Genomic DNA, 21,833 nt, shown 5'->3' with positions numbered 1-21,833 from the left:
TGCTGCACCTGAGTTTCCGCACCCCTGGAATACCTCTTACGTCTGTGCTCATTTCCTTCTACTTTGCCATCCATCCTTACCTGAGACTCGAGTTGAGCTCTTGGGCTTTTCTCCACATTTTTCAGTACCTTCTGCATCACTGCCATCATCCGGTGTCTTCACTTGCTCTGACACTCACCAGCCATCACTTGTAGCCAGCACAGTTGGAGATACAAGGCAAGTGTGAAGCTGGTGCTCTGTGCAGACTTCTTGGCTTCACTTAGTATTTGGACCCTTTCATTAGACACTATGTATTAGTCCTTGTGTTTAAATAGAGTCTCTTTTTTTGTTCTTCCCCATGGTTATTTCAAAACAATGCCCCCATTTCCTACAAACGTTCCTTCTCTAGTCATGTGATCTTGCCTTGCATTGACAAGAATATAACTTGAGGATTTTTGGTGACTGCTTCTGCAATCATCTCTGGGCCTTTATCTCTGCCTGTCAGTTATTCAATGAGTCATCTTTCTATAGCTTTACTTACTTACTTCCCTCTTATTCTTCCATACCCCTACCCTGCCATCTGTCTGTCTTTCTGTATGTATTTATGTCTCTGTCTGTCTGTCTCAGGTGGTATCTCTCCATATAGTCCAGGCTAGCCTGGAATTTGTAAGTGTTCACTTTCACTACTGTTCCTGTCCCTTCTAATACCTTCTTTAACTTTTGTTACATCACATGCATTTTATACTTCATCTTCAGCCTCTGTTTTCTTTCTTTATATATATATATATATATATATACATATATATATATATATATATATATATAGTCTCTTCTTGTCTTCTGACTGTATACCACAGCATTTAAGCATTTACTTCTCCCTTATTTTTTAAAGACACTTAGGCACCCTAACAAATCCTTCCTGAAGCATAGTCTTTTTTGAGTATCCCATCCAGGCTTTTGGCGTTCTCTAATCTCACACTGATTCCCAGATCCATTGTAATTTGTGTTCTCTGTGCCAGTTCTTTGAACCTTCAGTTGGTAACTTCCTAATTTAATCCATTGGGCACCTAGTCTACTTTGACTCTCTTGGGAAGTTGAGTGCTGTTAGCCATTCTCTTTTCATTGGTATTTTTGCTCATATATTGTTACTAAAAGGCTCTACTGAAACGTTGCCACCTTTGTGGCCTCTCTTTTCTTCCCTGTCCAGAGGGCAGTAGAGATCAGTTACCATACCACACAGTAAATTGTTTGGGTAGGAGTTCTTGTATTTCCTACCCGTGTACCTTCCACACAAGTAGAGAAATACATCTCGGTTACCTTTCCATCTGTTCATTTAGTTTCTTATACTAGATAGCAATTCCTTAAGCCTGAACATTTCTGAGTTACTGAATCAGATCATCTGAGACTTCCCTCTCTCTCACCCCCTGCCCTTATCACAGAAGATCCACTGGTCTGTAGTTCCTCAGAGTAGGAACTAAAAGTCCTCCTAAAGTCCTTCTTCCCATCTGCCCCACCCTTGATCTCCACGACCTGATCATTTTACTCACCGAGTAATTCCTCCCCACTTATTTAGCTGACTCTACTTCTAGTACTTTTAAAAAACTGAATGGAATTAGAAAGAATACAATATACATGCACTAAATACATAACTTACATTTTGACTAATTGTAACCATAGCCTAGACAAGATAAAGAGCACTGCTAGTCTCTAGAAAACCCTCTGCATCATTTACAGTGCCTTACCCTCCAGTATAGTCATCACTTGCTAGAAAGTAGCTTTTCCAAATTGTTTCAGCTTTGATCCTTCCTAAAGTTTAAGAATTTCAGACATGAATACTATTTTTTCATTTCTACCCTCTTTCTCTTGTCCCCAAGTCCTCCCACATCCCTCTTATTGCCTGTCAAATCTGTGACAACTCTTTAATAATTATTGTTACATATAAACATGCATATGACCTATCTATCATTTATTGTCTATCTAATCTTTCTATATACCTGAATGTGTGTGTGCACATGTGTGGGTGTGAGAGAGAGAGAGAGAGAGAGAGAGAGAGTGTGTGTGTGTGTGTGTGTGTGTGTGTGTGTGTGTGTATGTGTGTGTAGCAGGGAGAGCCACTTAGTCTATTTAGCCTTGATCATTTATACATATATTTTGGACTAACCACTTGGGGTTGGATAACCTAACAGGAAGTGCATCCTAGGAGAAAACTGATTCTTTCATCAGCCATTGGTTTCCCATAACTCTTCATCTATGGGGTGTGGAATGTCTCTATCCATGTTGGCATGGCAGTTGGTATTAATTATGCAGATATTACTTATTGTTGAAATTTCCTGAGTGCAGCTTCCCTATTATGTCTAGAAGACATCTAGCTTTAGGTATCCTGATCCTCAGGCACTTACAATCTTTCCTCACACACACACTCCTTTCATGATTTTTCCCTGAGCTCTCAAGTCCTACCTAGCTATAAAGTTTATGAACCATAACAGTGACTTGTATAGCAAGAAATCCCCAATACTGCAATATGGCTCTTTTATCTTAGGGGTGACCAGTAGCTGTCTAATTAGATTTAAGGCCTGTTTATTAAGATGAAACCCATGCCTGATACTGTAAACCTATCCAGTTACTAATGACTGGAGAGGTTATAGACTCTAAAGGAGAGCTTACTGTTGTCATTTTCCAAAACCAACACAATTTGTAATTATATCCTAAACACTTAGCCATGTACCCACAGATAAGTGAAGCTCTTACTCCTCATCAAAGAAGGTGTTTGGAACAGATGGAGACTATTACAGAGGTCCACAACTGGTCACATGCAGAGAATAAGTGACTGTGGGGTGCCCAGCCCCAGCTGATAAATCTATCATGATTATTCTAAAACACACTCATCATGCTGTGTCCTTGATTTTTCAAAATCATTGGCATTTTGTTCCGGATTTATTTTACTGTGTTCTCCAGGGACCCTCTTGATTCTGTCTTTGCTCAGTTCTTTTTAGTATTCTTTCTAATGTGTTCTTGTGTTTTTTAGTTTCTTCAATTTAGATAGTTTTTTTTCTAATGCATGTGATAATTGTGAAAGACTTCTAAAAAAAAAGATTTGTTCAGCAAAAGAGGGCATTTTGAAATACTAAATCTTTGACTTGGCAAGGTGGCTCAGGCTGTAAGGACACCTTCCGCCAAGCCTAGTGGCCTGGATTTGATCCCTTGAGCCTGCATGGTGGAAGGAGAGAACTGACTCTCCTAAATTGGTCTCTGACCTCCACAAGCTTGTGGAATAGAATAGTTGAGTAGATTTTACAAATCTGAAGGCTCAAAATGTGAAATGCTCCCCAGAGTAGAAGCTTTGTGGGTGTTGACACATAAAACATTTCACATCTGATAGGTTACAGGCAAAGCAGGATATGGATATTCCCTCTAAAGTCCATGTATATGAGATGGAAATGAAGTTTGTGATGAGACTTGATTCTGTCCTCAAGATATCTTGGTATTTATGTAAACCTCCCCAAATCTGAAAACACTTGAAATCTGAAACCCATCTGCTGTCCTGTACATACATTTCCAGTAAGAAGCACTGAACCTGTCTATAGTCAGAGTTCATGCTTCAGTGTTTTATATAAAATGGGATTTCATTGTGCTCTTTCACAATGTAGCATTTTATTTGTTTTTAACATCAGTAGTATATTCATTTCTTAAGGAAAGAAGCCATCGTGTGCCTCTACAAATGAAGAGTATCTAGAAACAAAACAAACTACCTTGTTAAATAATTTCCTAAAATCCTAATACATATACAGTTATTAACTACTTATTTGTGATCCTTAGACAAATACCACCGTCTAAGAAGCATTACATTGCAGTTCCCAATAAAGTTGATTTCTGTGCACTTGGCTAAAATCAGAGCGTTTAGTTAGTGCTTGAGTGCTCTTCATAGTCTGGTGTGGCCAAACACCCTTGAGTGTGCTTCTGTTTATATATCCTGGCCCATCCTAAGATGACTGATCTTCAGACCCACAGTTTAACCTATGAAACTGAGTGTTCTCCTCCTGATCCTCCAAGTAAGGCAATAATGTTGTGTGAGCCTGACCTTTAATTTGCCTTCTGTGCCTGCTGCCTTTTTGGAAGATGGTGAGGTGTAGCTTTTGTTCCAGGGCCTCACCCACCAATTTACCTTTTTCATTATAGCAAAATCCTCTCACGGAAGAAACTTGCCTGTCAGTGCTGTGAGTTTTCTCCTAGAACCTAATAAACTGTTTGCTCACTCTTTAAGGTCAAGCTAGATGTCTAAATTGGAAAATTTGACTATCTTGGAAGTAATCATATAGAAATTTTTAAAAAGTTGCATGTCGCCGGGCGGTGGTGGCGCACGCCTTTAATCCCAGCACTCGGGAGGCAGAGGCAGGCGGATCTCTGTGAGTTTGAGGCTGGGCTGGACCGATAGCCTCCAAAACAATACAGAGAAACCCTGTCTCGTAAACCCCCCCCCAAAAAAAGAAAAACAAAAACAAAAAAGTTACATGTCGATTTAATTTAGATCCATCAGTGACTCTTTGAAAAATCTGAACATTAAAAAAAAAACTGGGAGATTCAAAGGAGAAAATAAAATAGTTAAATTGTAAAATATAAAGGGGATAGGGCTTTTTGTTGTTGTTGTTTTATACAAAGAGGCCAAGTGTGACAAAATTCTTTATGATCATTAGTATGCTAAAGAATGTTTTCTTTGCCTCAGAAAGATTCTGGAAAAAGACAGCGGTTTAAATTTAGCTATTGTGTTGAGGTTATAGAGTGATTTGGAGCTAGAACAAGAGAGTTCTTGTGGACACCTTTCATTGCCATGGAATCAATAAGACTCTATGTTTAGCTTTTAATTTGGAATCTTTGACAAGCATCAAAATCTCTGCTATGTAGATCAGTACCTTCTTTACTACTGTAAACCAGCCTTGCAGGTTCATCTATGTGTAGAGGGATGGTACAGTCTATGACCTTGCTCTGCCTGATGATACCTGTGTGCACACTGCGGTGAGCTACAAGAACAGGTCCTTACCTGTGTGGCATAGGGAAGATGTGATTTCAGTTGAGTTCAGCTTTGTATAGCCCTTCTCTACTGTTTACATTGCTGTGTCTCAGGGGGTTTAGTGCAAGTTAAATCTTCTTGTCCACTTACTTTCTGACTTCTAATTTTATTTTAGTAAGTGCAGCGATGATATATTTAGGAAAAATAATTCACATTGCCCAAGAGTTGCTTATAAAGTAATTAGTTCACAGTTGCTTTTAAATGGAGGAAGCCATTTCCAGAGCTGCACCCTCAGGGTGATTACGGCTTCTCTGCCTGCTGAGGTAGGAAATTAGTTTTGAGGATTTTTAATTCTTTGAATTCTATTGCTTCTTCTGAGCCACCTAGTGAACTTCATCAGGAATGTATTGAATGAATTGATTTTAAGTAGAGAGATAGGATGAATTAAGTATATGGTGTGGGGGAAGCACTTTTATATCGCTTTACACCACCCTCCCAACTGAGATGCCAGCGTTCTCCCTCCATATTCCTTATGTTACAGGCTAGACCATTTTTCTTTCCCTCTAAACATACAGTCTCTGCATTTCGTCTGATTACTTGTTTCCTTTATTTCAATACACCGTGCTCTTCACTAAGTTGTTCATACCTTTGTGTCTCCCGTCGCCCAGTATCGCATTGTTGTATCCATCTTTTGTCCCTGTACTACTTGGCCTCTCCCTTTGAACTGAGCCTTATTTACTGCACTCACACTGTTTCTTCTTGAGGTCTTTATTATGTTAAAATATTTTTGTGGATTTTGGTTTATTTGTTAAATTCTAATTTCTATGAAGGCAGGGATTTTTCTCAGTCTTCACATGCCCTCCATTTAACTTAGTGCTAAGTGTATACTAGAAGTTCATTGCTTATTGTTGGTTTAATTTTAGATAAATCCATGGAAGGTTTCCATTGTGCTAAATGTTTTGGAATGAAAATATTTCATTATGCTTAGCTCTCTCGAGATTAAAATTTGACAATGAAAGAGACACTATATTGTTGAATAATGGAGATATGTGGTCATTCTTTTGTTGAAAGGGAGATTCCATTAGAGGCTACTCAAAAGTCACCTATGTCCTATGAATAGGAGTAAGTATCCTGAACATATGATACCACAATGCTTTAAATATTGTGACTGTGGCTTCGGTCAAACTCTGAAGGGCATTTTCATGTAAATATTAAGTGATAATTTGACTTTACATGACTGAAAATTATAAAATAATATGTTGAAGGCTGTTGCTAATATGCAAAACTTATTAAGACAGTGTTACTAGTGTTGCTATTTGAATTATGTCCCTGAGTTTAAAAAAAAAACAGTTGGTTCCTGTACACCATTTTAGAAGGCATTAGATACAAATAATAAAGCATAATTTCTTATATATAGGTAAAATTTAAATGTTATATGTGTGTTACAAAAGCTGTCTAACTTTAGGTGTGTTACTTAACCCATCCAAACCTTGGATTTTTTTTTCTTATAAAATTGGAAAGTTTAGGGTGAGAACATCTATCCAGGCCCTTTTTATGTCACCTTGACACAAGCTAGAATCATTTTGGAAGAGGGAACCTCAGCTGAGAAAGTGCCCCCACCAGACTGGCTTATGGGCAAGGGCCTCTATTACTGTGAAGAGACAAGGACCAAGGCAACTATTAAAATAGAAGGCATTTGATTGGGGCTTGCTTATTCAGAGGCTTAGTCTGTTGTCATTGTGGCAGCAAGCATGGCAGCATATAGGCAGGCCACTGGAGCAGTAGTTTAGAGGTACATCCTGATCAGTATGCAGAGAGAGAGACAGACAGACACACACTCACCCACTCACACACCCTGGGCCTGGCATGGGCTTTTGAAACCTAGCACCCCTAGTGATACACTTCCTCCAACAAGGCTGCACTTCCTAATCCTTTCAAAAGGTTGTACTCCCTGGTGACTAAACATGAACCAATGGGCAAGGGGATTCTCTTTCAAGTCACTACAGTGAGACTGTAGCACCTTTCTCAGTTGGATATGGGAGGGCCCAGCTCACTGTGGGTGGTGCTGTCCCTGGGCTGGTGGGCCTGAGCGCTGTGAGAAAGCAGGCTGAACAAGCCCTGAGGAGCAAGCCAGTAAGCAACTGTCCCCGTGGCTTCTGCATCACTGCCAGCCTGCAGGTTCCTGATAATGGACTAGAAGTTGTAAGTTAAACTCTTTCACCCCAAAGTTGATTTAGGTCATGGTGTTTTATCACAGGGACAGTAAAGTAACCAAGACAGCATCTAAAGCACAGATCACAATGCCCAGGCCTCAGAAACATCTGACCTGCATCTTGTGTTTTGCTGGTGTTTTCCTCTTCCTCCTCATGTTAGAAACAAAGTACTTAATTGAACAACTGAAAATTTTTTCTTCATTTTATGTTGTGGTACATTGTGGTGTTTATAACAAAGATATTCTTGTTTGGTTGGTTTGGTTGATTTGATTTGGTTTGTTGTTGTCTGTGGGGGGAGAGGGCAGCTGTGGAGAAGAGATTTCACTGTAGCTCTGGCTGACCTGGAGCTCACTATGTAGACCATCCCCTGCCTCTACTTCCCAATTAAACATATGAATCACCATACCCATCAACTTTCTTGTTTTGTTGAGACTTTGTTTTTAATTGTGCATATCTGGGGTTATCTGTTATATGGGTTTGTGCACATAAACACAATGCCCATGGAGGCTGGAAGAGGGCTTTGGATCCCCTGCAGCTAACCTCCTGTGGGTACCTAACCTCCTGTGGGCACCTAACCTCCTGTGGGCACCTAACCTCGGGTGTTCTGCTAGAGCATAAACCTTTCTAACCACTGGGCCATTTCTCCATCCTCTGCTATCTTTAGTCTTTACAGTGATCCACTGAAAAAAAGTCTTGTCAGTATTGTTGCTGAAAAGATCTATAAGCAAATCATAAAATAAAAATTTGCCATCATAACTAAGACAGTACTGTTACAAATAAAATCATTTTAACCAAGCTTTTTCAAAAATGAGGATTTTTAGCTAGAACTCCCTTTTGTTTGAGCCCTTACACAAATGTTTGCAGTTACAGTGGTTGCTCACGTTCCTGCTGTGTAGCACTGATTGTGTTTGTCCTTTGTTAACTGAGGATCTTCCCTTTGGTAGTCAGGGGCAGTGCTATATGGTGCTGTGGATGGCTCCGGGGTAGAGTTTAGACAGAAGGTAACAGGCACCTTTTGAAATGTTGCTGGTCCTCCAGCTTCCACAACTGGCACTTGCTTGGATTTTCATAGCCCCGCTTCTGAAAATTGGTCATAGAACATTTTCTAACATATGTTTCTTAAACATAAGACTGGGAGACTTTTAGCCTAGTACCCGAAGGTGTACATTGATTGACTTGCTTTTAAGTATATGAAACAAATTTGCTGAAAGAAACAAAGATTTAAGGTTCTTCATTAAACTGTAGTCTATCAGGGTCCCAGATTTCGGTGTCATCTTTTATCTTCTTTGAAACAGGTAGATCGCCACTTAAGAAAACTGGATCAGGAACTGGCTAAGTTTAAAATGGAGCTGGAAGCGGATAATGCTGGGATTACGGAAATATTAGAGAGGCGTAAGTAAAATTGATGGTTTTCCATCTGTTTTGGAGAACTAGCTGTGTCAATCACCAAGGAGACATTTTCTCACAGAAGCCTTCCAAATCATACATGCCCTTTGGTGGATGGTGGCCTCTGGGTCTTAAAACCTGGAGTCTAGCATTGAAGTCTTTGAGTCAGAAACACTGAGAGATAATACAAGATGGCGCCCCACTCTCTTTATGAAAACATACAGTCTTTCCCTATTTTGGATCTTACTATATATAAAGCCTTGTTGCCTAGGGCTCTGGAGTACTTGATGCTGAGTAGGTGGCTGCACATTGAACATTCCTCCCATCTTTAATATCTGCATATGCTAATCTGATCAGTGGTAAGAAGGAAGAGGCAAAGAAATGCAAGTGCCAAGAGTGATAGTAGTTTCTGTTCTGCAAGATTTAACTTGATGTGCGCCAACTCAGTACCAAGTACTTCCTGAGCTTAACTCTGGAGACTTCCTCAAAATGTGAACAAGCTCAAGATCTCTGTTTTTAACTGATTTAGGATATCTTCCAACCCAGATAGGTGAAATAAAAGCGGATAGTTTGGTAGTAGGGTCAGATTAGGTAGATAGTCACTGAGTGTTAAAGGAGATTCCTATGAGAATTCAATTACAGTGTTCCAACAGACCATGCCCCTTGGTACAGTCACCAGCCAGAACTTGTTCCTATGTCTACTACAGATAGTGGGTTTCATGACTGCAAGGTACCCAAGCCCTATGTTTACCAGGCACGTGTCTGTTAGTGCAAATTGCATTTTTAAATTTAAAAGTAGATCATCACTTCACATAATTATCTTCTCTATTGGGGATACCTTTATTCTGGAGGAAACCTATGTGAGGATAACAGGTATTAGAGAACAAAATGAAATATTGTATAACTGCCTTTGAAATGGTTTTTCTTTTTGTTTTTTGTTTTGTTTTGTTCTTGTGGAAATGCTGGTAGTAGCTGTGAATAACAATAACCCATGCTGCCTACTTTCTGCTGCCGGAAGGTTAATAAAGCATCTACTCCGAGGACACAGACACACGAAATGGAACCAGATCACACTACAAAAACTGCTCCGTTCTGCCCCCTGACATGATTTTAACTCAAGGGATCCTGAACAAATTCAGAATTTCTTTAGAAGTATTTTAAAGTTTGGTATTAGGAATTCTACCCTCTACTTTTTGCAAACAAAGTTCTAAGTTCTTTTCTGGAGTTGTTGGTATCACATTTTGTATTCATGATTGAAGGAATGTCTTTGTATGCAGTAATACCCCCATACCTAGACCTTCAAACTACCTATTGAAAGGTCATCTCTGTTACTAGATTGAATTTTTTAGCTCTTGCCATCAATAGAGTTGTAATACCCCTTTTCCTGTTTATGTGGTAGGCAGAATCAGAGATTCCCTAAATAGACATTAGCCTTCCTTGAGCTCTTGTGGACATAAGATGAACACTGAAAGATGAGTCTTACTGCTTAGAGAGAGGGTTGTTCAGGTTGAAATTGAAAGTCATGACCCTCTACATGCCTGGCTGTCATCTGTGAGGCGACACATTGCTTATGGTTGGTTGATGTGTAAAGTCCTATGGTGACATTTAATCCTTGTTTGTCTCTGTGCCTCTCTCTTTAGGATCTTTAGAATTAGATACTCCTTCTCAGCCAGTGAACAATCACCACGCTCATTCACATACTCCTGTGGAAAGTAAGTCTGATTCAAGTACAATTGAAAACTCATTAATGTCACGTATATGCCTTTTATTAGCTCCACATAACCAATTGAGAAATATCTTTCCCTTCCCCTTTTAAAAAATACATTTTGTCACAGTTGACTTTCCCATTTAAGCAAAGTGTATTTAATCTGAGAACAGGCAGTCCTCTATAAATATAGAGGCAGAATATGTAGAAATACCAGCAGCATTTATTAGCTTCCTGTAGACCTAGGGAGTATCATGACTGACCTGAACTATTTTCTTCATACGGCTACGTCTCTGTCAGCCTTGACTCTCAGTGCTTAGCCTAATGTTTAGCATGTAAAAAGTCTCACTACTAATGAGTTAGTAAAAGAATTGTTGGATATATGACTAGTTGATGGTGTTGCTGCATTTTTTTGACAAGAGGAAAGAGTGGTAAATTGAAAGCTATTCTGAATGATAGGCAGTATATTAAAATGAACTTCCTCTAATGGTGTATGTGAAACCATAGTACATCATGAGTTGTCCTTAGTAGTTTGCTCCTATAGTTTCTAAAGTCCTTGAAGTGTCTACTCTAAGTGAAACACGTGGCTTAGGACTTTGCTTGTCCTCTCCTTGATGAGCATAATGGCCGGTTTCATGGGGAACCTAGATCATAATTGTACTGGTTCATAAAGAGGTGAAGTATTATATGCCCTGTCTGTAGTCCTCTAAAGTTTAAAATTGTGTGAATTCTTTCTTTTCATTCAGAAAGGAAATATAATCCAACTTCTCACCATACAGCAACAGATCATATCCCCGAAAAGAAATTCAAATCTGAAGCTCTCCTGTCCACCCTGACATCTGATGCTTCTAAGGAGAACACACTGGGTAAGTTGTGTTCTTCAATGTGATAATTCCCTTGTTTTGTTTGTGTTGGAGTAAAGGCATAGAGAAGCACTCAGGGTTATCATTCACACATGTGTTACCTGGTTAAAGTCTACATATGGAAAAGGAAAATTGGCTTCCGTTTTTCAATCCCTGAAGTACCTGAAGAATTTAAATGTAATGATTATATATGCTGAAAAATAATGTATTTTAAACTCAGTAACTTTATGTTCTCAGCAACCATTTTTATTTCTTTCCTTCTTTACAGGTTGTCGAAATAATAATTCCACAGCTTCCTCCAACAATGCCTACAATGTGAATTCGTCCCAACCCCTGGCATCCTATAATATTGGCTCATTATCTTCAGGGACTGGTGCAGGGGCAATCACCATGGCAGCAGCTCAAGCCGTGCAAGCAACAGCACAGGTGAAAAGTCAGAGGCTTAGAGGCAAATGTTATGTTTTGTTCCTGTCCTTGGCAGCCCCCAATAGGAACCACTAGGTGCGAAGAGACTGGTTTGAGACTTTGCGTGGTTTCGTTTGAAGTGGGCTTTTAGGCTACGGGGTGTGTGATTAATAATGCAAGGGGTTATTGGGTAGAGAGCGATGCATCGTGGCCGACCTTCTCCCAGCCAGTGCTCAAGTAGCCTTGTTCTCATTGTGAGGACAGTTACTGTTCTTTCTGCGCAGTTGGCTTTCCGCTGGATTTGTGTTGGCTGCATTTAGCTCATTTCTGAGGTTTGCACACAGTGCAAGTCAAGAAGTTCCATTTCCCACAGTTTTTCTCAATTTAGCATGAAAATGATTTAGAATCTTTACATGAAATGACTTAAGTAACCATAACTTGTAATGCTTAAGAGAGAAAATATGTATTTACATATATTAATGCTGTCGATGCATGTCTACTTAAGATGAAAGAAGGACGAAGAACATCAAGTTTAAAAGCCAGTTACGAAGCGTTTAAGAATAATGACTTTCAGCTGGGGAAAGAATTTTCAATGCCCAGAGAAACAGCTGGCTATTCCTCCTCATCGGCACTCATGACAACCTTAACCCAGAATGCCAGTTCCTCAGCAGCTGACTCACGGAGTGGCAGGAAGAGCAAGTAAGTTTTGGAGTAGAAGCGTGTGTCTTTGCTCAGTGCTGTCTGCATGGAGCCTCTGCTGGGCCTCAAGGAACTAAGGCTGGGTGCAGTGGCTCAAGCTGACCGCTAGGGTGGGCAGAAGGCTGTTTGCGTTGCCTGATCTCGAAGGCTGGCAGTGTTTGAGTGTTAAAGTCGTTTTTTTGTGTTTTGGGGTTTTTTTTGAGTTTGTATATACTGACTTCTTTTTACTTTCTTTTGTTCTTTAAGATAAACCATTTTGTGGTACTGTTTCCATTATTAACTTAGGTATTTCACAGTTAATATATAAATATATTATATAATTAATATAAATGTATTATATATTAATATTAATATAAAGTGTATCCCAGGAAGTTTTTTTAATACAGGATCTTTCCTTTTGATTAACAGTAAAGCATCTAAATTTTTGCTGATGTTCTCAAAACTGATTACATGAAAATATCCCTAGATTTGGTATTAGACTTAGGGTGATTGTGGAGATGAAAACTTACTATGTGCCACTCTATATCTAAGGCAATAAATATACCAGGTATTTATACAACTGAAATTCAAGCAAGCATGGTGGTGCTCCTCTTTAAGCCTAGCACTTGGAAGGCAGAGGCAGGAGGATTACCTCAAATTCAAGGCCAGCCTGCTCGACATGGGGAGTTCAGGCCAGCTAGGGCTGCAGAGCTGAAGATAAAAAAGATGCGAGTGCTAGGCCTAAAGAATTATCTTACAGGAAAACAGCCCACAGAATCAACTAACCAGGACTCACAGGGGCTCAGGGAGCCTGAACCTATAATCAGGGAGCCTTTATGAGTCTACCTCTGTCCTTTTCTTATATGTTATCATTGTGTAGCTTGGTGTTCTTGTGGTAATCCTGACGGTGGGAGCGAAGGCTGTCTCTGACTTTTGCCTGCTTTGGGAACCCTTTTCCTCCTGCTGGGTTGCCTTGTCCAACCTTAAAATGAGGAGATATGCCTAATCTTCTTGCAACTTGATATGCCATGTTTGCTTAATGCCCCTGGGAGGTCTGCCCTTTCCTGAAGGGAAACTGAGGAGGAGTGGATCTGGGGGAGAGGAGAGTAGGGAAGGTGCTGGGAGGAGAGGAGGGGGGAAAACTGTTGGGAGTCGTCTTCTGAGAAGAATAAGTAAAGAAAAAGGAATTATCTAATAATTGTATTTTAACTTTATTTTTAAATGTATTACTTCTCTACAAAATTCCTGAAAGAATAATCAGTGTAAAATATCCACAGAACCATTATATATATTAAAATTTATAAAATTGCCCAAATTTAATTTAACTCCTTATAATAAGTTCCTGCGTTTGGAACTCTAGAATAGGGTTGGTGGTGAATGATTCATGAATTTTGACAATCTCAGCTCCATGTTCTATACTTGGTAGGCATTGTGCACGTGCCCCTGATGTGAGAAGGATTTTTACCAAATACTTTTACATATTTGTATTTAGGGTTTTGATGAGAACTGTTCAGTTTACTGTGAAAATATAATATGAGATAGTACAGCTATTATTTCTGAATACTACCAAAAGTTTTAGGTCAACAATAAATAGTAACTTTAATTTAGAAATTATTTTTAAAAGTTGAAAGCATTTTAAGAGAATTTTCTTCTATTTATCTTCAATAGAACATTTTAAAAGTATTTTCTTCCCAGTATTTTTATTCTCTAGAAAGCAAAAGTTGTAAACAAAGTTAAGCTATTACAAACAGTGTTGCTTTTTTTTGCTCTGGGCAATTGCTTCTGAATGAGATTCTGTAGCGTGGCACCAGGCATCCGTATTTACTAGGAGTCACTCTTAGGGCGCCAGTTGTGATGCGCAAATAAAACTGTCTCTAATTTTTTCCAGAAACAACACCAAGTCTTCAAGCCAGCAGTCGTCCTCATCGTCGTCGTCCTCCTCCTCCTTATCTTTGTGTTCGTCATCTTCAACTATAGTACAAGAAGTCTCCCAGCAATCAACAGTCGTGCCCGAATCTGACTCCAACAGTCAAGTGGACTGGACGTACGACCCAAACGAACCTCGATACTGCATCTGTAATCAGGTACAAGTTGGCTGCCTCTCTGCAAAAGTGATAACTCCTCTTCCATTTGCAGCACAGCTTTCATTCTGGCTAACAAAGAATGGCTTGTTTGTATCATATGTAACACATTTGCTGTAAATGCCAGAATATAAACGTGAGTCACACAGAGTGTCATCCTTCCAGTACGACCTGCAGTGAGACGCTTTGATGTCCTACCAGTGTGTACCTTGCTATCTGTTGGCTTGTGCTTTGTACCGTAATTTATTTAGTCTGTACCTAGCTGTAGATTATGATACAGTTCTCACTTCTTTTAAATCACAAATATTGTAAACATCAGTTTTTAGCCGGGCGTTGGTGGCACACGCCTTTAATCCCAGCACTCGGGAGGCAGAGGCAGGTGGATCTCTGTGAGTTCAAGGCCAGCCTGGTCTACAGAGCGAGTTCCAGGACAGCCTCCAAAGCAATACAGAGAAACCCTGTTTCAAAACAACACCAACACCAACAACAACAAAAAAAACCAACAACAAAGATTTATTCATTATGTATACAGAGTTCTGCCTGCATATATGCCTGCAGGCCAGAAGAGGCACCCGATCTCATTACAGATGGTTGTGAGCCACTATGTGGTTGCTGGCTATTGAACTAAGGATATCTGGAAGAGCAGCCAATTCTCTTAACCTCTGGGTCATCTTTCAAGTTCTAAACATCATTTCTAATGTAATTCCTTTATACTAACTTTATATTGATCCATTCAAGTATAATGATATTATGAAAGTTTGATATAGTCTACCAAGATATATGTTTGTATGATACACACACACACTACCTAAAATTGATATGCATAGTATTTCCTAAAGCCCAGTCCAGCACTATTATTTTTTCTTAAATACAGTGTACCAATTTGAAACTTTTGTATTACGTGATCATTTTAGTGGGCGTTGGTTATGCATGCCTTTTAAACCATTTTATATTCTTTTTTTTTTTTTTTGGTTTTACGAGACAGGGTTTCTCTGTATTGTTTTGGAGGCTGTCGGTCCAGCCCGGCCTCGAACTCAGGGAGATCCACCTGCCTCTGCCTTCTGAGTGCTGGGATTAAAGGCGTGCGCCACCACCGCCCGGCTCATTTTATATTCTTATAAATTAACTTCTACCAAAGTTGGCTGTATTTTCTGTGTTTTTTTTTAATGTATGTTATTAATGTTTTGAGAGGCCCAACTCAAAACACTATGGAGAGTCATTGAGGATACCTGCTGTCTCCCTCTGACCTCAGTAGTAGGTTCAGATGGCCTGTTGATGCAGACGTGACCCGAGAGGAATAAAACCCATCACTTGGTAGATGGCCAGAAAGAAGCTTTACAGTTTGACCATGAGGACTACCCCCACAAATCTGACTCCCGTTCTGGGTGGCATACCTAGCGGATTCTTTCAGACTGCCAAAGAGCCACAGTTCCTGGGCATACATATCCTCTTGCCTTGTCCCATAGTCTTTTAAGAAAGACAACAACAAAAACCACCATATTCCCAAATCCTTCACTGTATTTTCAGTGAGTTTCTCTCTGTTCTCTGACATTATAAACACCTAATTTAGGTTAGATGCTTGTTATGTAGTTATAATAAATTTGTCTAATTTCCTTTCAACTAGGTGTCCTATGGTGAGATGGTGGGATGTGATAACCAAGATGTAAGTATTTCATTTTCTAATTTTATGTAAAAAGTTATAGATAATTGAATATTTGTCTGATTAACTGTCATCTCCCAATCTGAAAATCAGGGTTTTGTCTATGATAACTACATTATCATTATGGGAGCAGCTACATGTCCCCAGCAGGATTAAGTCCCTTCCTGAGTTCCTTACTTAGCAGTTTTCAAGGTAGTGTTACAGTGTTAGGCTCAGATTAAATTCTCAACGTTTATTTTTGGCAATCCTAAGTGCTTTCCTTTCTTTCTGCTAAGATACTGTATTTGCTAAAGTCGAGGCCATTTACCTCATTGAGGTAATGAGACTTTAAAGCCCTAGGTCTGGGAATAATGAAGACCTAATATGAGGTTATCTCTCTCTCATTACTGCGGCGCTCAGCATTCCCTCCACCAGGGATTTATGCTGGTACAAGCCATCTCTATTATTATTATGCTGGTACAAGCCATCTCTATTATTATTATGCTGGAACAAGCCATCTCTAATGGGAAAATGAGAGGCAGTTTGAAGGAAGGCACTCCTGCTTCCTCTCTTAGGAGGTGTATCAGTTACTTGATAAGAATGCCCTGACCCAGAACAGCTTACGGGAGGGAAAAGTGTTTTCAGCTTACAGTTCCAGGGGGACACAGTGTGTTGTGGCAGGGGCAGCATGGCAGCAGGTGTGTGTGGTTGGCCCGGCATCTGCCTGATAACGTGGGAAATAGTGCGACAGCTAGCAGGAGTGGAGCAGGGTAGACAACCTCAAAACCTACCCCCAGTGAAGTAATTCTAGCAAGGCTCCCTCTCCTAAAGGTTCTAGAAACTCCCTAAACAGCTGGGGACCAACTGTTTAAACACAGGAGCTTATGGGGGATTTCATATTTGAACCACAGCAGGGACTTAATTTTGGTTAACTGCCTTACAGAAGAGCCCCCTTTTGTAACCCTCTTACGTCAGAGGAGTAGCTTGAGATCTGCGGCAGTAGTGACGCCGGTAGAATCGGAATCCTAAGCTTAACAAGAGTGGCTGTAAAGTAGTCTAAAGAATAGCAAAGATGGCCTTGATGCGGTGCCGGTCATATGTGTTCCCTCCCTGGCAGGGTGGGTACGGTGTGTCCTTTCGCTGGCTGCAGGCCTTTCCCCAACTGCCCTGTGCAGTCGCCTGTGCATGGAGGGAACGGGGTGCAAAGCAGTGCTAGCTGCCCCTCCATTTCCAGAGCGGCGCCCTGGTAGGTCTCTGGCAGCTAGTGAAGATGCTGACTGAGAGCCCGCGGCCTCTGGGGTCCCTCTGCTTCCTCCTGTGGAGTGAAGAGTCTCTGAATGCTTCACAGAGGATTTCCCCATATCTCTGAATAGAGCACCAGAAAGGAGGCACAGCCATGATGTCCACTTCCTGAGAGAACAACTATATCTGAATATCTTTAAATCTTTCACGTGTTTTCCTTTTTCGTGTAAGATCCATCTTCTTTTGTCCTTGGAGGATGGTTCTGCCTGGCTGTCCAAGTTGATGACCCTGAGTGCCTGTTCATTCTTTAGTGTTCAGGTCATAGAGTCCGTGAGCCTCCATTTTGTCAAAGAAGCATCCTTTTTCTGGGCTTTCATTTCTTTGTTCATGAACTAGATCAGCTGGACTCATTAGCCTCTAAGGCATGGCCAGGATCCAAAAAATAGGATTGCACAAGTCGAATTTTGGTCAAATGAAATACTCTGTCCCCTGGGCATTTTTTACTCTCTTTTCTTTAGAAGTAACAACAATTTTTAATTTTGCTTTCCAGTGTCCAATAGAGTGGTTCCACTATGGGTGTGTGGGCTTGACAGAAGCACCGAAGGGGAAGTGGTACTGTCCCCAGTGCACTGCTGCCATGAAGAGAAGAGGCAGTCGGCACAAATAGAGGGCTGCCCTGGAGGAAGGAAGGACTTCAGCGTGGCATTTTATACCGGACTCTAGAAAGAAGGCACGAGAAAGAAGAAACAACTCATTTCCAGGCAACCACTTAAAGGATTTACATAGACAATCCTATAAGATCTTGAACTTGAATTTTATGAGTTGTATTTTAATAATGTAAGTAAATTATTTATGCACTCCTGGTGTGCTATGAATATTATTCCAGTTAGCCTTGGATTATTTCTGTGGCCAACATATGCAGACATTTGTACTCCTCAACCATTTTCTCAAAGTAATGGGCATTCTATAATTTAAACTTCAAAGAATTCCAACGATGAAGATTTTAAGAAAGTATTTTATATTCACCAGGTATATTCTGCTGCATGTACTGTACTCCAGAGTATGTTATGTTACACTGTATATAAATGGTTGCAAAAAAAAACAAAAACAAAAAACAAAACAACAAAAAAAATCAGTCCTTCTAAAAAGGATTTAAGATAATGGTTTTTAAGATGCCTTTATAATAAGCTTTGTTTCTTTGTGAAACTCATTCAGCAGGCTGAAGGGATTGGTTCATGTGATAAAGTGGGCTGGTGTCCTCTAGAGTACCTGGGTACAGAAACAGAAACTCCTGTAGGTGAAACCTGATTCGTGCCATTAGTCTATATGTTCTGCATCCAGATAGAGTGCAGCTCAAGAGGGTGGGGGTGGGGGCCTATGGGGGAAAGGGCGTTAAAGTGATACATTTTTATACCAAATGTGTTTATTTTTTTGTGCGAGTAATCCTTAAATTGGAATTGTATTAGGTGTTAAAATAAAGTTTTTAAAAAAATAACTTGTATTTATACTTTACACACTTAATTATGGAAATTTCTTAATTGCAATTTATTTCTAATTTTCATAACCTAAAAAAGATTAGCGATTAGCATGCAGAATGCTATGTAATCTATGATTTCTATAACAATGGTTGGAAATTGTGTTAATGAGAATAAGGGAAGGACATTTTTAATGTAAATTCGAAGTGTCAAATGTATTTTTCTAAGATATTTCTCTGGCTTTGCTTTGAATCTAAGGGATAAAAAAGAAACCTAATTACAGAAGAAAAAAGTAAAAATAATGACTGTAGATGTTTGGATTGGAAGCAGTGTGGCAGTATAGCTAAGGAGACCTTAAAACTCAGCTCTGTGTTAAGTTCTATGACACAGTGATGTGGCAGTTAATTCAAGTTTTAATCACTCTGGGCTTTGTGAGACCAGATAAAGCTGTTTGCAGGATGTCTTCAGAGCACTCCTACGGTCTTTCCCTATACGTGCTACTGAGATGAGGGACTGCAGAGTGGAGGGTTCGTTTAAAATATGGTCAGTATGATGAGTGGAAAAAAATTGTTGAAACTTGAAAAATAGTTATTATATCATGCTTCCTATCTAGTGAAATGTATGAAGTCCATCAGATTTGTGTTTTAATGAAGCCCACTTGTGAATCTTTTAGAACTAAGGTAGTATTAAATCTGTGTACTGCTACCTAAAGAGGAGAGCTTTGATAGATTTTAGGAGCTTTGACCAACTCTAAGATCCTGTGATACTCAACTTCCACAGGCTAACTTTATAACTTTCATTGGCCCCAAAGGCAGGTTCATATGGTCCTTACTATTTATTTCACCAAGGGTGTTAGGGTTTCATGCTCGTGTTTTCATGGAGATTTCAGAAGCCTTCAAGTCATGTCTAAAATGTGTTCTGTTAGCTCAGTCATATGCAATCTGAAGATGCTTATAGGAAAGGCATTTACATCCTGTCGTCACACTGTGTGACTGTTCAAGCTCATTCACTCTATGAGAACTGGCTAGAGGAAATCACCTTATTGTAAGAGAAAGTTGCCTGTCATTCAGGAGCATCCCTGTATTCATTTGCTACAGCTCCTCTAACTTACCAAGTACTGCCTACTGAGTCATTTGGAAAACACGTTAGCAAGCTTTGAGGTCAAGCATTGATTATCTTACCAACTATATATAAAGAAATGCGCCAGACGTTTAATTAAATATTTAGAAATGAGTAGAACCTGTCACTAAATTGTATAGCTGTATATATGTGTATGTGCATACATATATGGCCAAACATGGAACTACCTCATTAAAGCAACACAGTCAGCAGTTAATATTCTTTGTTACATTTGCACCAAGGACATTCAGAATCTTTGTTGTACAAAATTTGTGTTACAGTGGGTGGTGCAAAGGGCCCAAGCGTGAGTTCACAGTTTGTAGGTGTTGAAAAACAGGAGGCCTTACTGCTGTAGTGTGTATTTAAATGTTCATGGTGACACGTTTGAAGCAATAAATGGCTTAATTCAATGCCTACATGAAGCTGAGTGTTTGATAAACTTACAGTCTTTCTTTTTTAAGAGTAGCCAGGTTTTTGGCTTATTTCTTCCTTAAAGCACACTTAATATATTTTAGGTTTTTAATGATGTTAGCTTTGTATAATGTTGGTCCTTTGCCCCTGGACTTTAGAAATAGTTTTCTTTATTCAGTTAATTAACTTTAATCTCACACAAATCATTGTCTGTTAAATTTGGATTGTAAGAGGCAAGCTACTTGGTATGTGCACACTGTGGTTTTCTTTCACACATTAAAAAAAATCTTCCAGCAAACAGGCTTGAAGAGAAAAAACTCAAAAATATCTATATAACTTTATAAATGTTAAACGCTTAGATGCCTAGAATGACATTCATTAAGGAATGTGCGTTGTTGATGACAGAAATGATGGATGCCAGCATGCCGACAAATACTTGCAACATCTTGGTAAATGCTATGATGAATGTAAAAACACTGTGGGAACACTGGAAGGCAGGGAACCCAAAGGATGAATTATCTGAACTGTGTCCTGAAGACACAGCATATGCATTCTAGGAACACCAGTGATCTGCAATATGTCGACCTGAAGGACATAGGTAGAATGTTGAAGAATCCAGAAGCTGAGCAGCAGTTGACGTAAGAAGAGTACTTAACCAAGAGATAGTTCGTAATACAAGGGGGGATATTTACCTCTTGTTGCTTACCCATGATAAGGATTAAAAATCATAACAATTAAAAAGCACGGGGGTCTTCAAAGTAGCCTGCAAGCTTGGGGGCACACATACCATAGTGTTCACATGGAGATCAGAGAACAACTGTGGAGTTGGTTTTTGTAGAAGGCTTTCTCACACTGCCAACATCCAAATCATAACCCAGAGACTTTTTATTAGTTATGAATGCTCAGCCTTATCTTATGCTCATCCCACTAGCTCTTATAACTTAATTTAGCCCGCTTCTCTTCATCTGTGTTTGCCTAGGGCTTTTTACCTTTCTTTCATTCTGTACGCCCTACTTTTCTGCTTCTCCATGTCTGACTGGCTAGCAGCTGCCTGGCTAGCTGACCCCGGGCATCTCCCACTCATTTTCACTCCTTCTCTCTTCTCTCTTGTTCCGAACCTAGATTCCCCCTCCTATTTATTCTGTCTTCCCGCCAGCCCTGCCTTTCCCTCTACTGCCTTTTGAGCGATGAGCTTCTTATTAGACCAATCAGGTGCCTTCGGTAGGCAGAGCAACACATCTTTCCATCATTAAGCAAGTGCAGTGTAAACAAACGTAACACACCTTTGCCTAGTTAAAGTAATATTCCACAGCAGGTTCTGTCCTGCTTTTATGTGGGTTCAGGAGATCTGAAGTCAGGTCACCCGGCTTGCAGGCGAGTGTCTTTACCCGCTGACCCATCTGGCCAGCCTTACCCTCAGTTACTGAACAGCAAATAGGAGTCAAGATTTATAAACTTCCTTACTTACAAAAGAATCTAAATTGTCAAATCAGGTTTTGATTTTGACCTAATAAAATATTTGTGGTTTGATTCTGTTAGAGAAATGTTGGTTTAAAGATGAGTTGGCTTTAGGGTTTTGTTTTTCACTGAAGTTTGGTAAGAAAGAACTGAACTCCTTTCTGCAAGATGGTT

At 39.8% G+C, this 21,833-nt stretch overlaps 1 protein-coding gene across 3 annotated transcripts in view; it reads left to right on the top strand.

Moving 5' to 3' along the window:
• The window catches only part of Ing3 (inhibitor of growth family member 3), a 28,136-nt gene extending 7,936 nt beyond the window's left edge, over positions 1 to 20,200 (top strand). For 2 of the 3 annotated variants that reach the window (XM_005078045.4, XM_021231811.2), the window contains 8 exons: positions 8,493 to 8,589; positions 10,224 to 10,295; positions 11,035 to 11,154; positions 11,420 to 11,577; positions 12,062 to 12,255; positions 14,123 to 14,318; positions 15,940 to 15,978; positions 17,747 to 20,200. In XM_005078045.4, the coding sequence (XP_005078102.1) occupies positions 8,493 to 8,589; positions 10,224 to 10,295; positions 11,035 to 11,154; positions 11,420 to 11,577; positions 12,062 to 12,255; positions 14,123 to 14,318; positions 15,940 to 15,978; positions 17,747 to 17,863 (993 nt within the window). In that variant the 3' untranslated portion in view covers positions 17,864 to 20,200. The remainder of the gene's footprint in view (positions 1 to 8,492; positions 8,590 to 10,223; positions 10,296 to 11,034; positions 11,155 to 11,419; positions 11,578 to 12,061; positions 12,256 to 14,122; positions 14,319 to 15,939; positions 15,979 to 17,746) is intronic. The other variant, XM_013119073.3, reaches the window with a different exon arrangement.
• The last annotated feature ends 1,633 nt before the right edge of the window (positions 20,201 to 21,833 follow it).

The sequence above is a fragment of the Mesocricetus auratus genome, unplaced genomic scaffold (genome assembly GCF_017639785.1).
Source record: "Mesocricetus auratus isolate SY011 unplaced genomic scaffold, BCM_Maur_2.0 Super-Scaffold_100019, whole genome shotgun sequence".
In the NCBI taxonomy this organism is placed as follows: Eukaryota; Metazoa; Chordata; class Mammalia; order Rodentia; family Cricetidae; genus Mesocricetus; species Mesocricetus auratus.
This window is presented reverse-complemented; position numbering and strand designations above follow the sequence as displayed.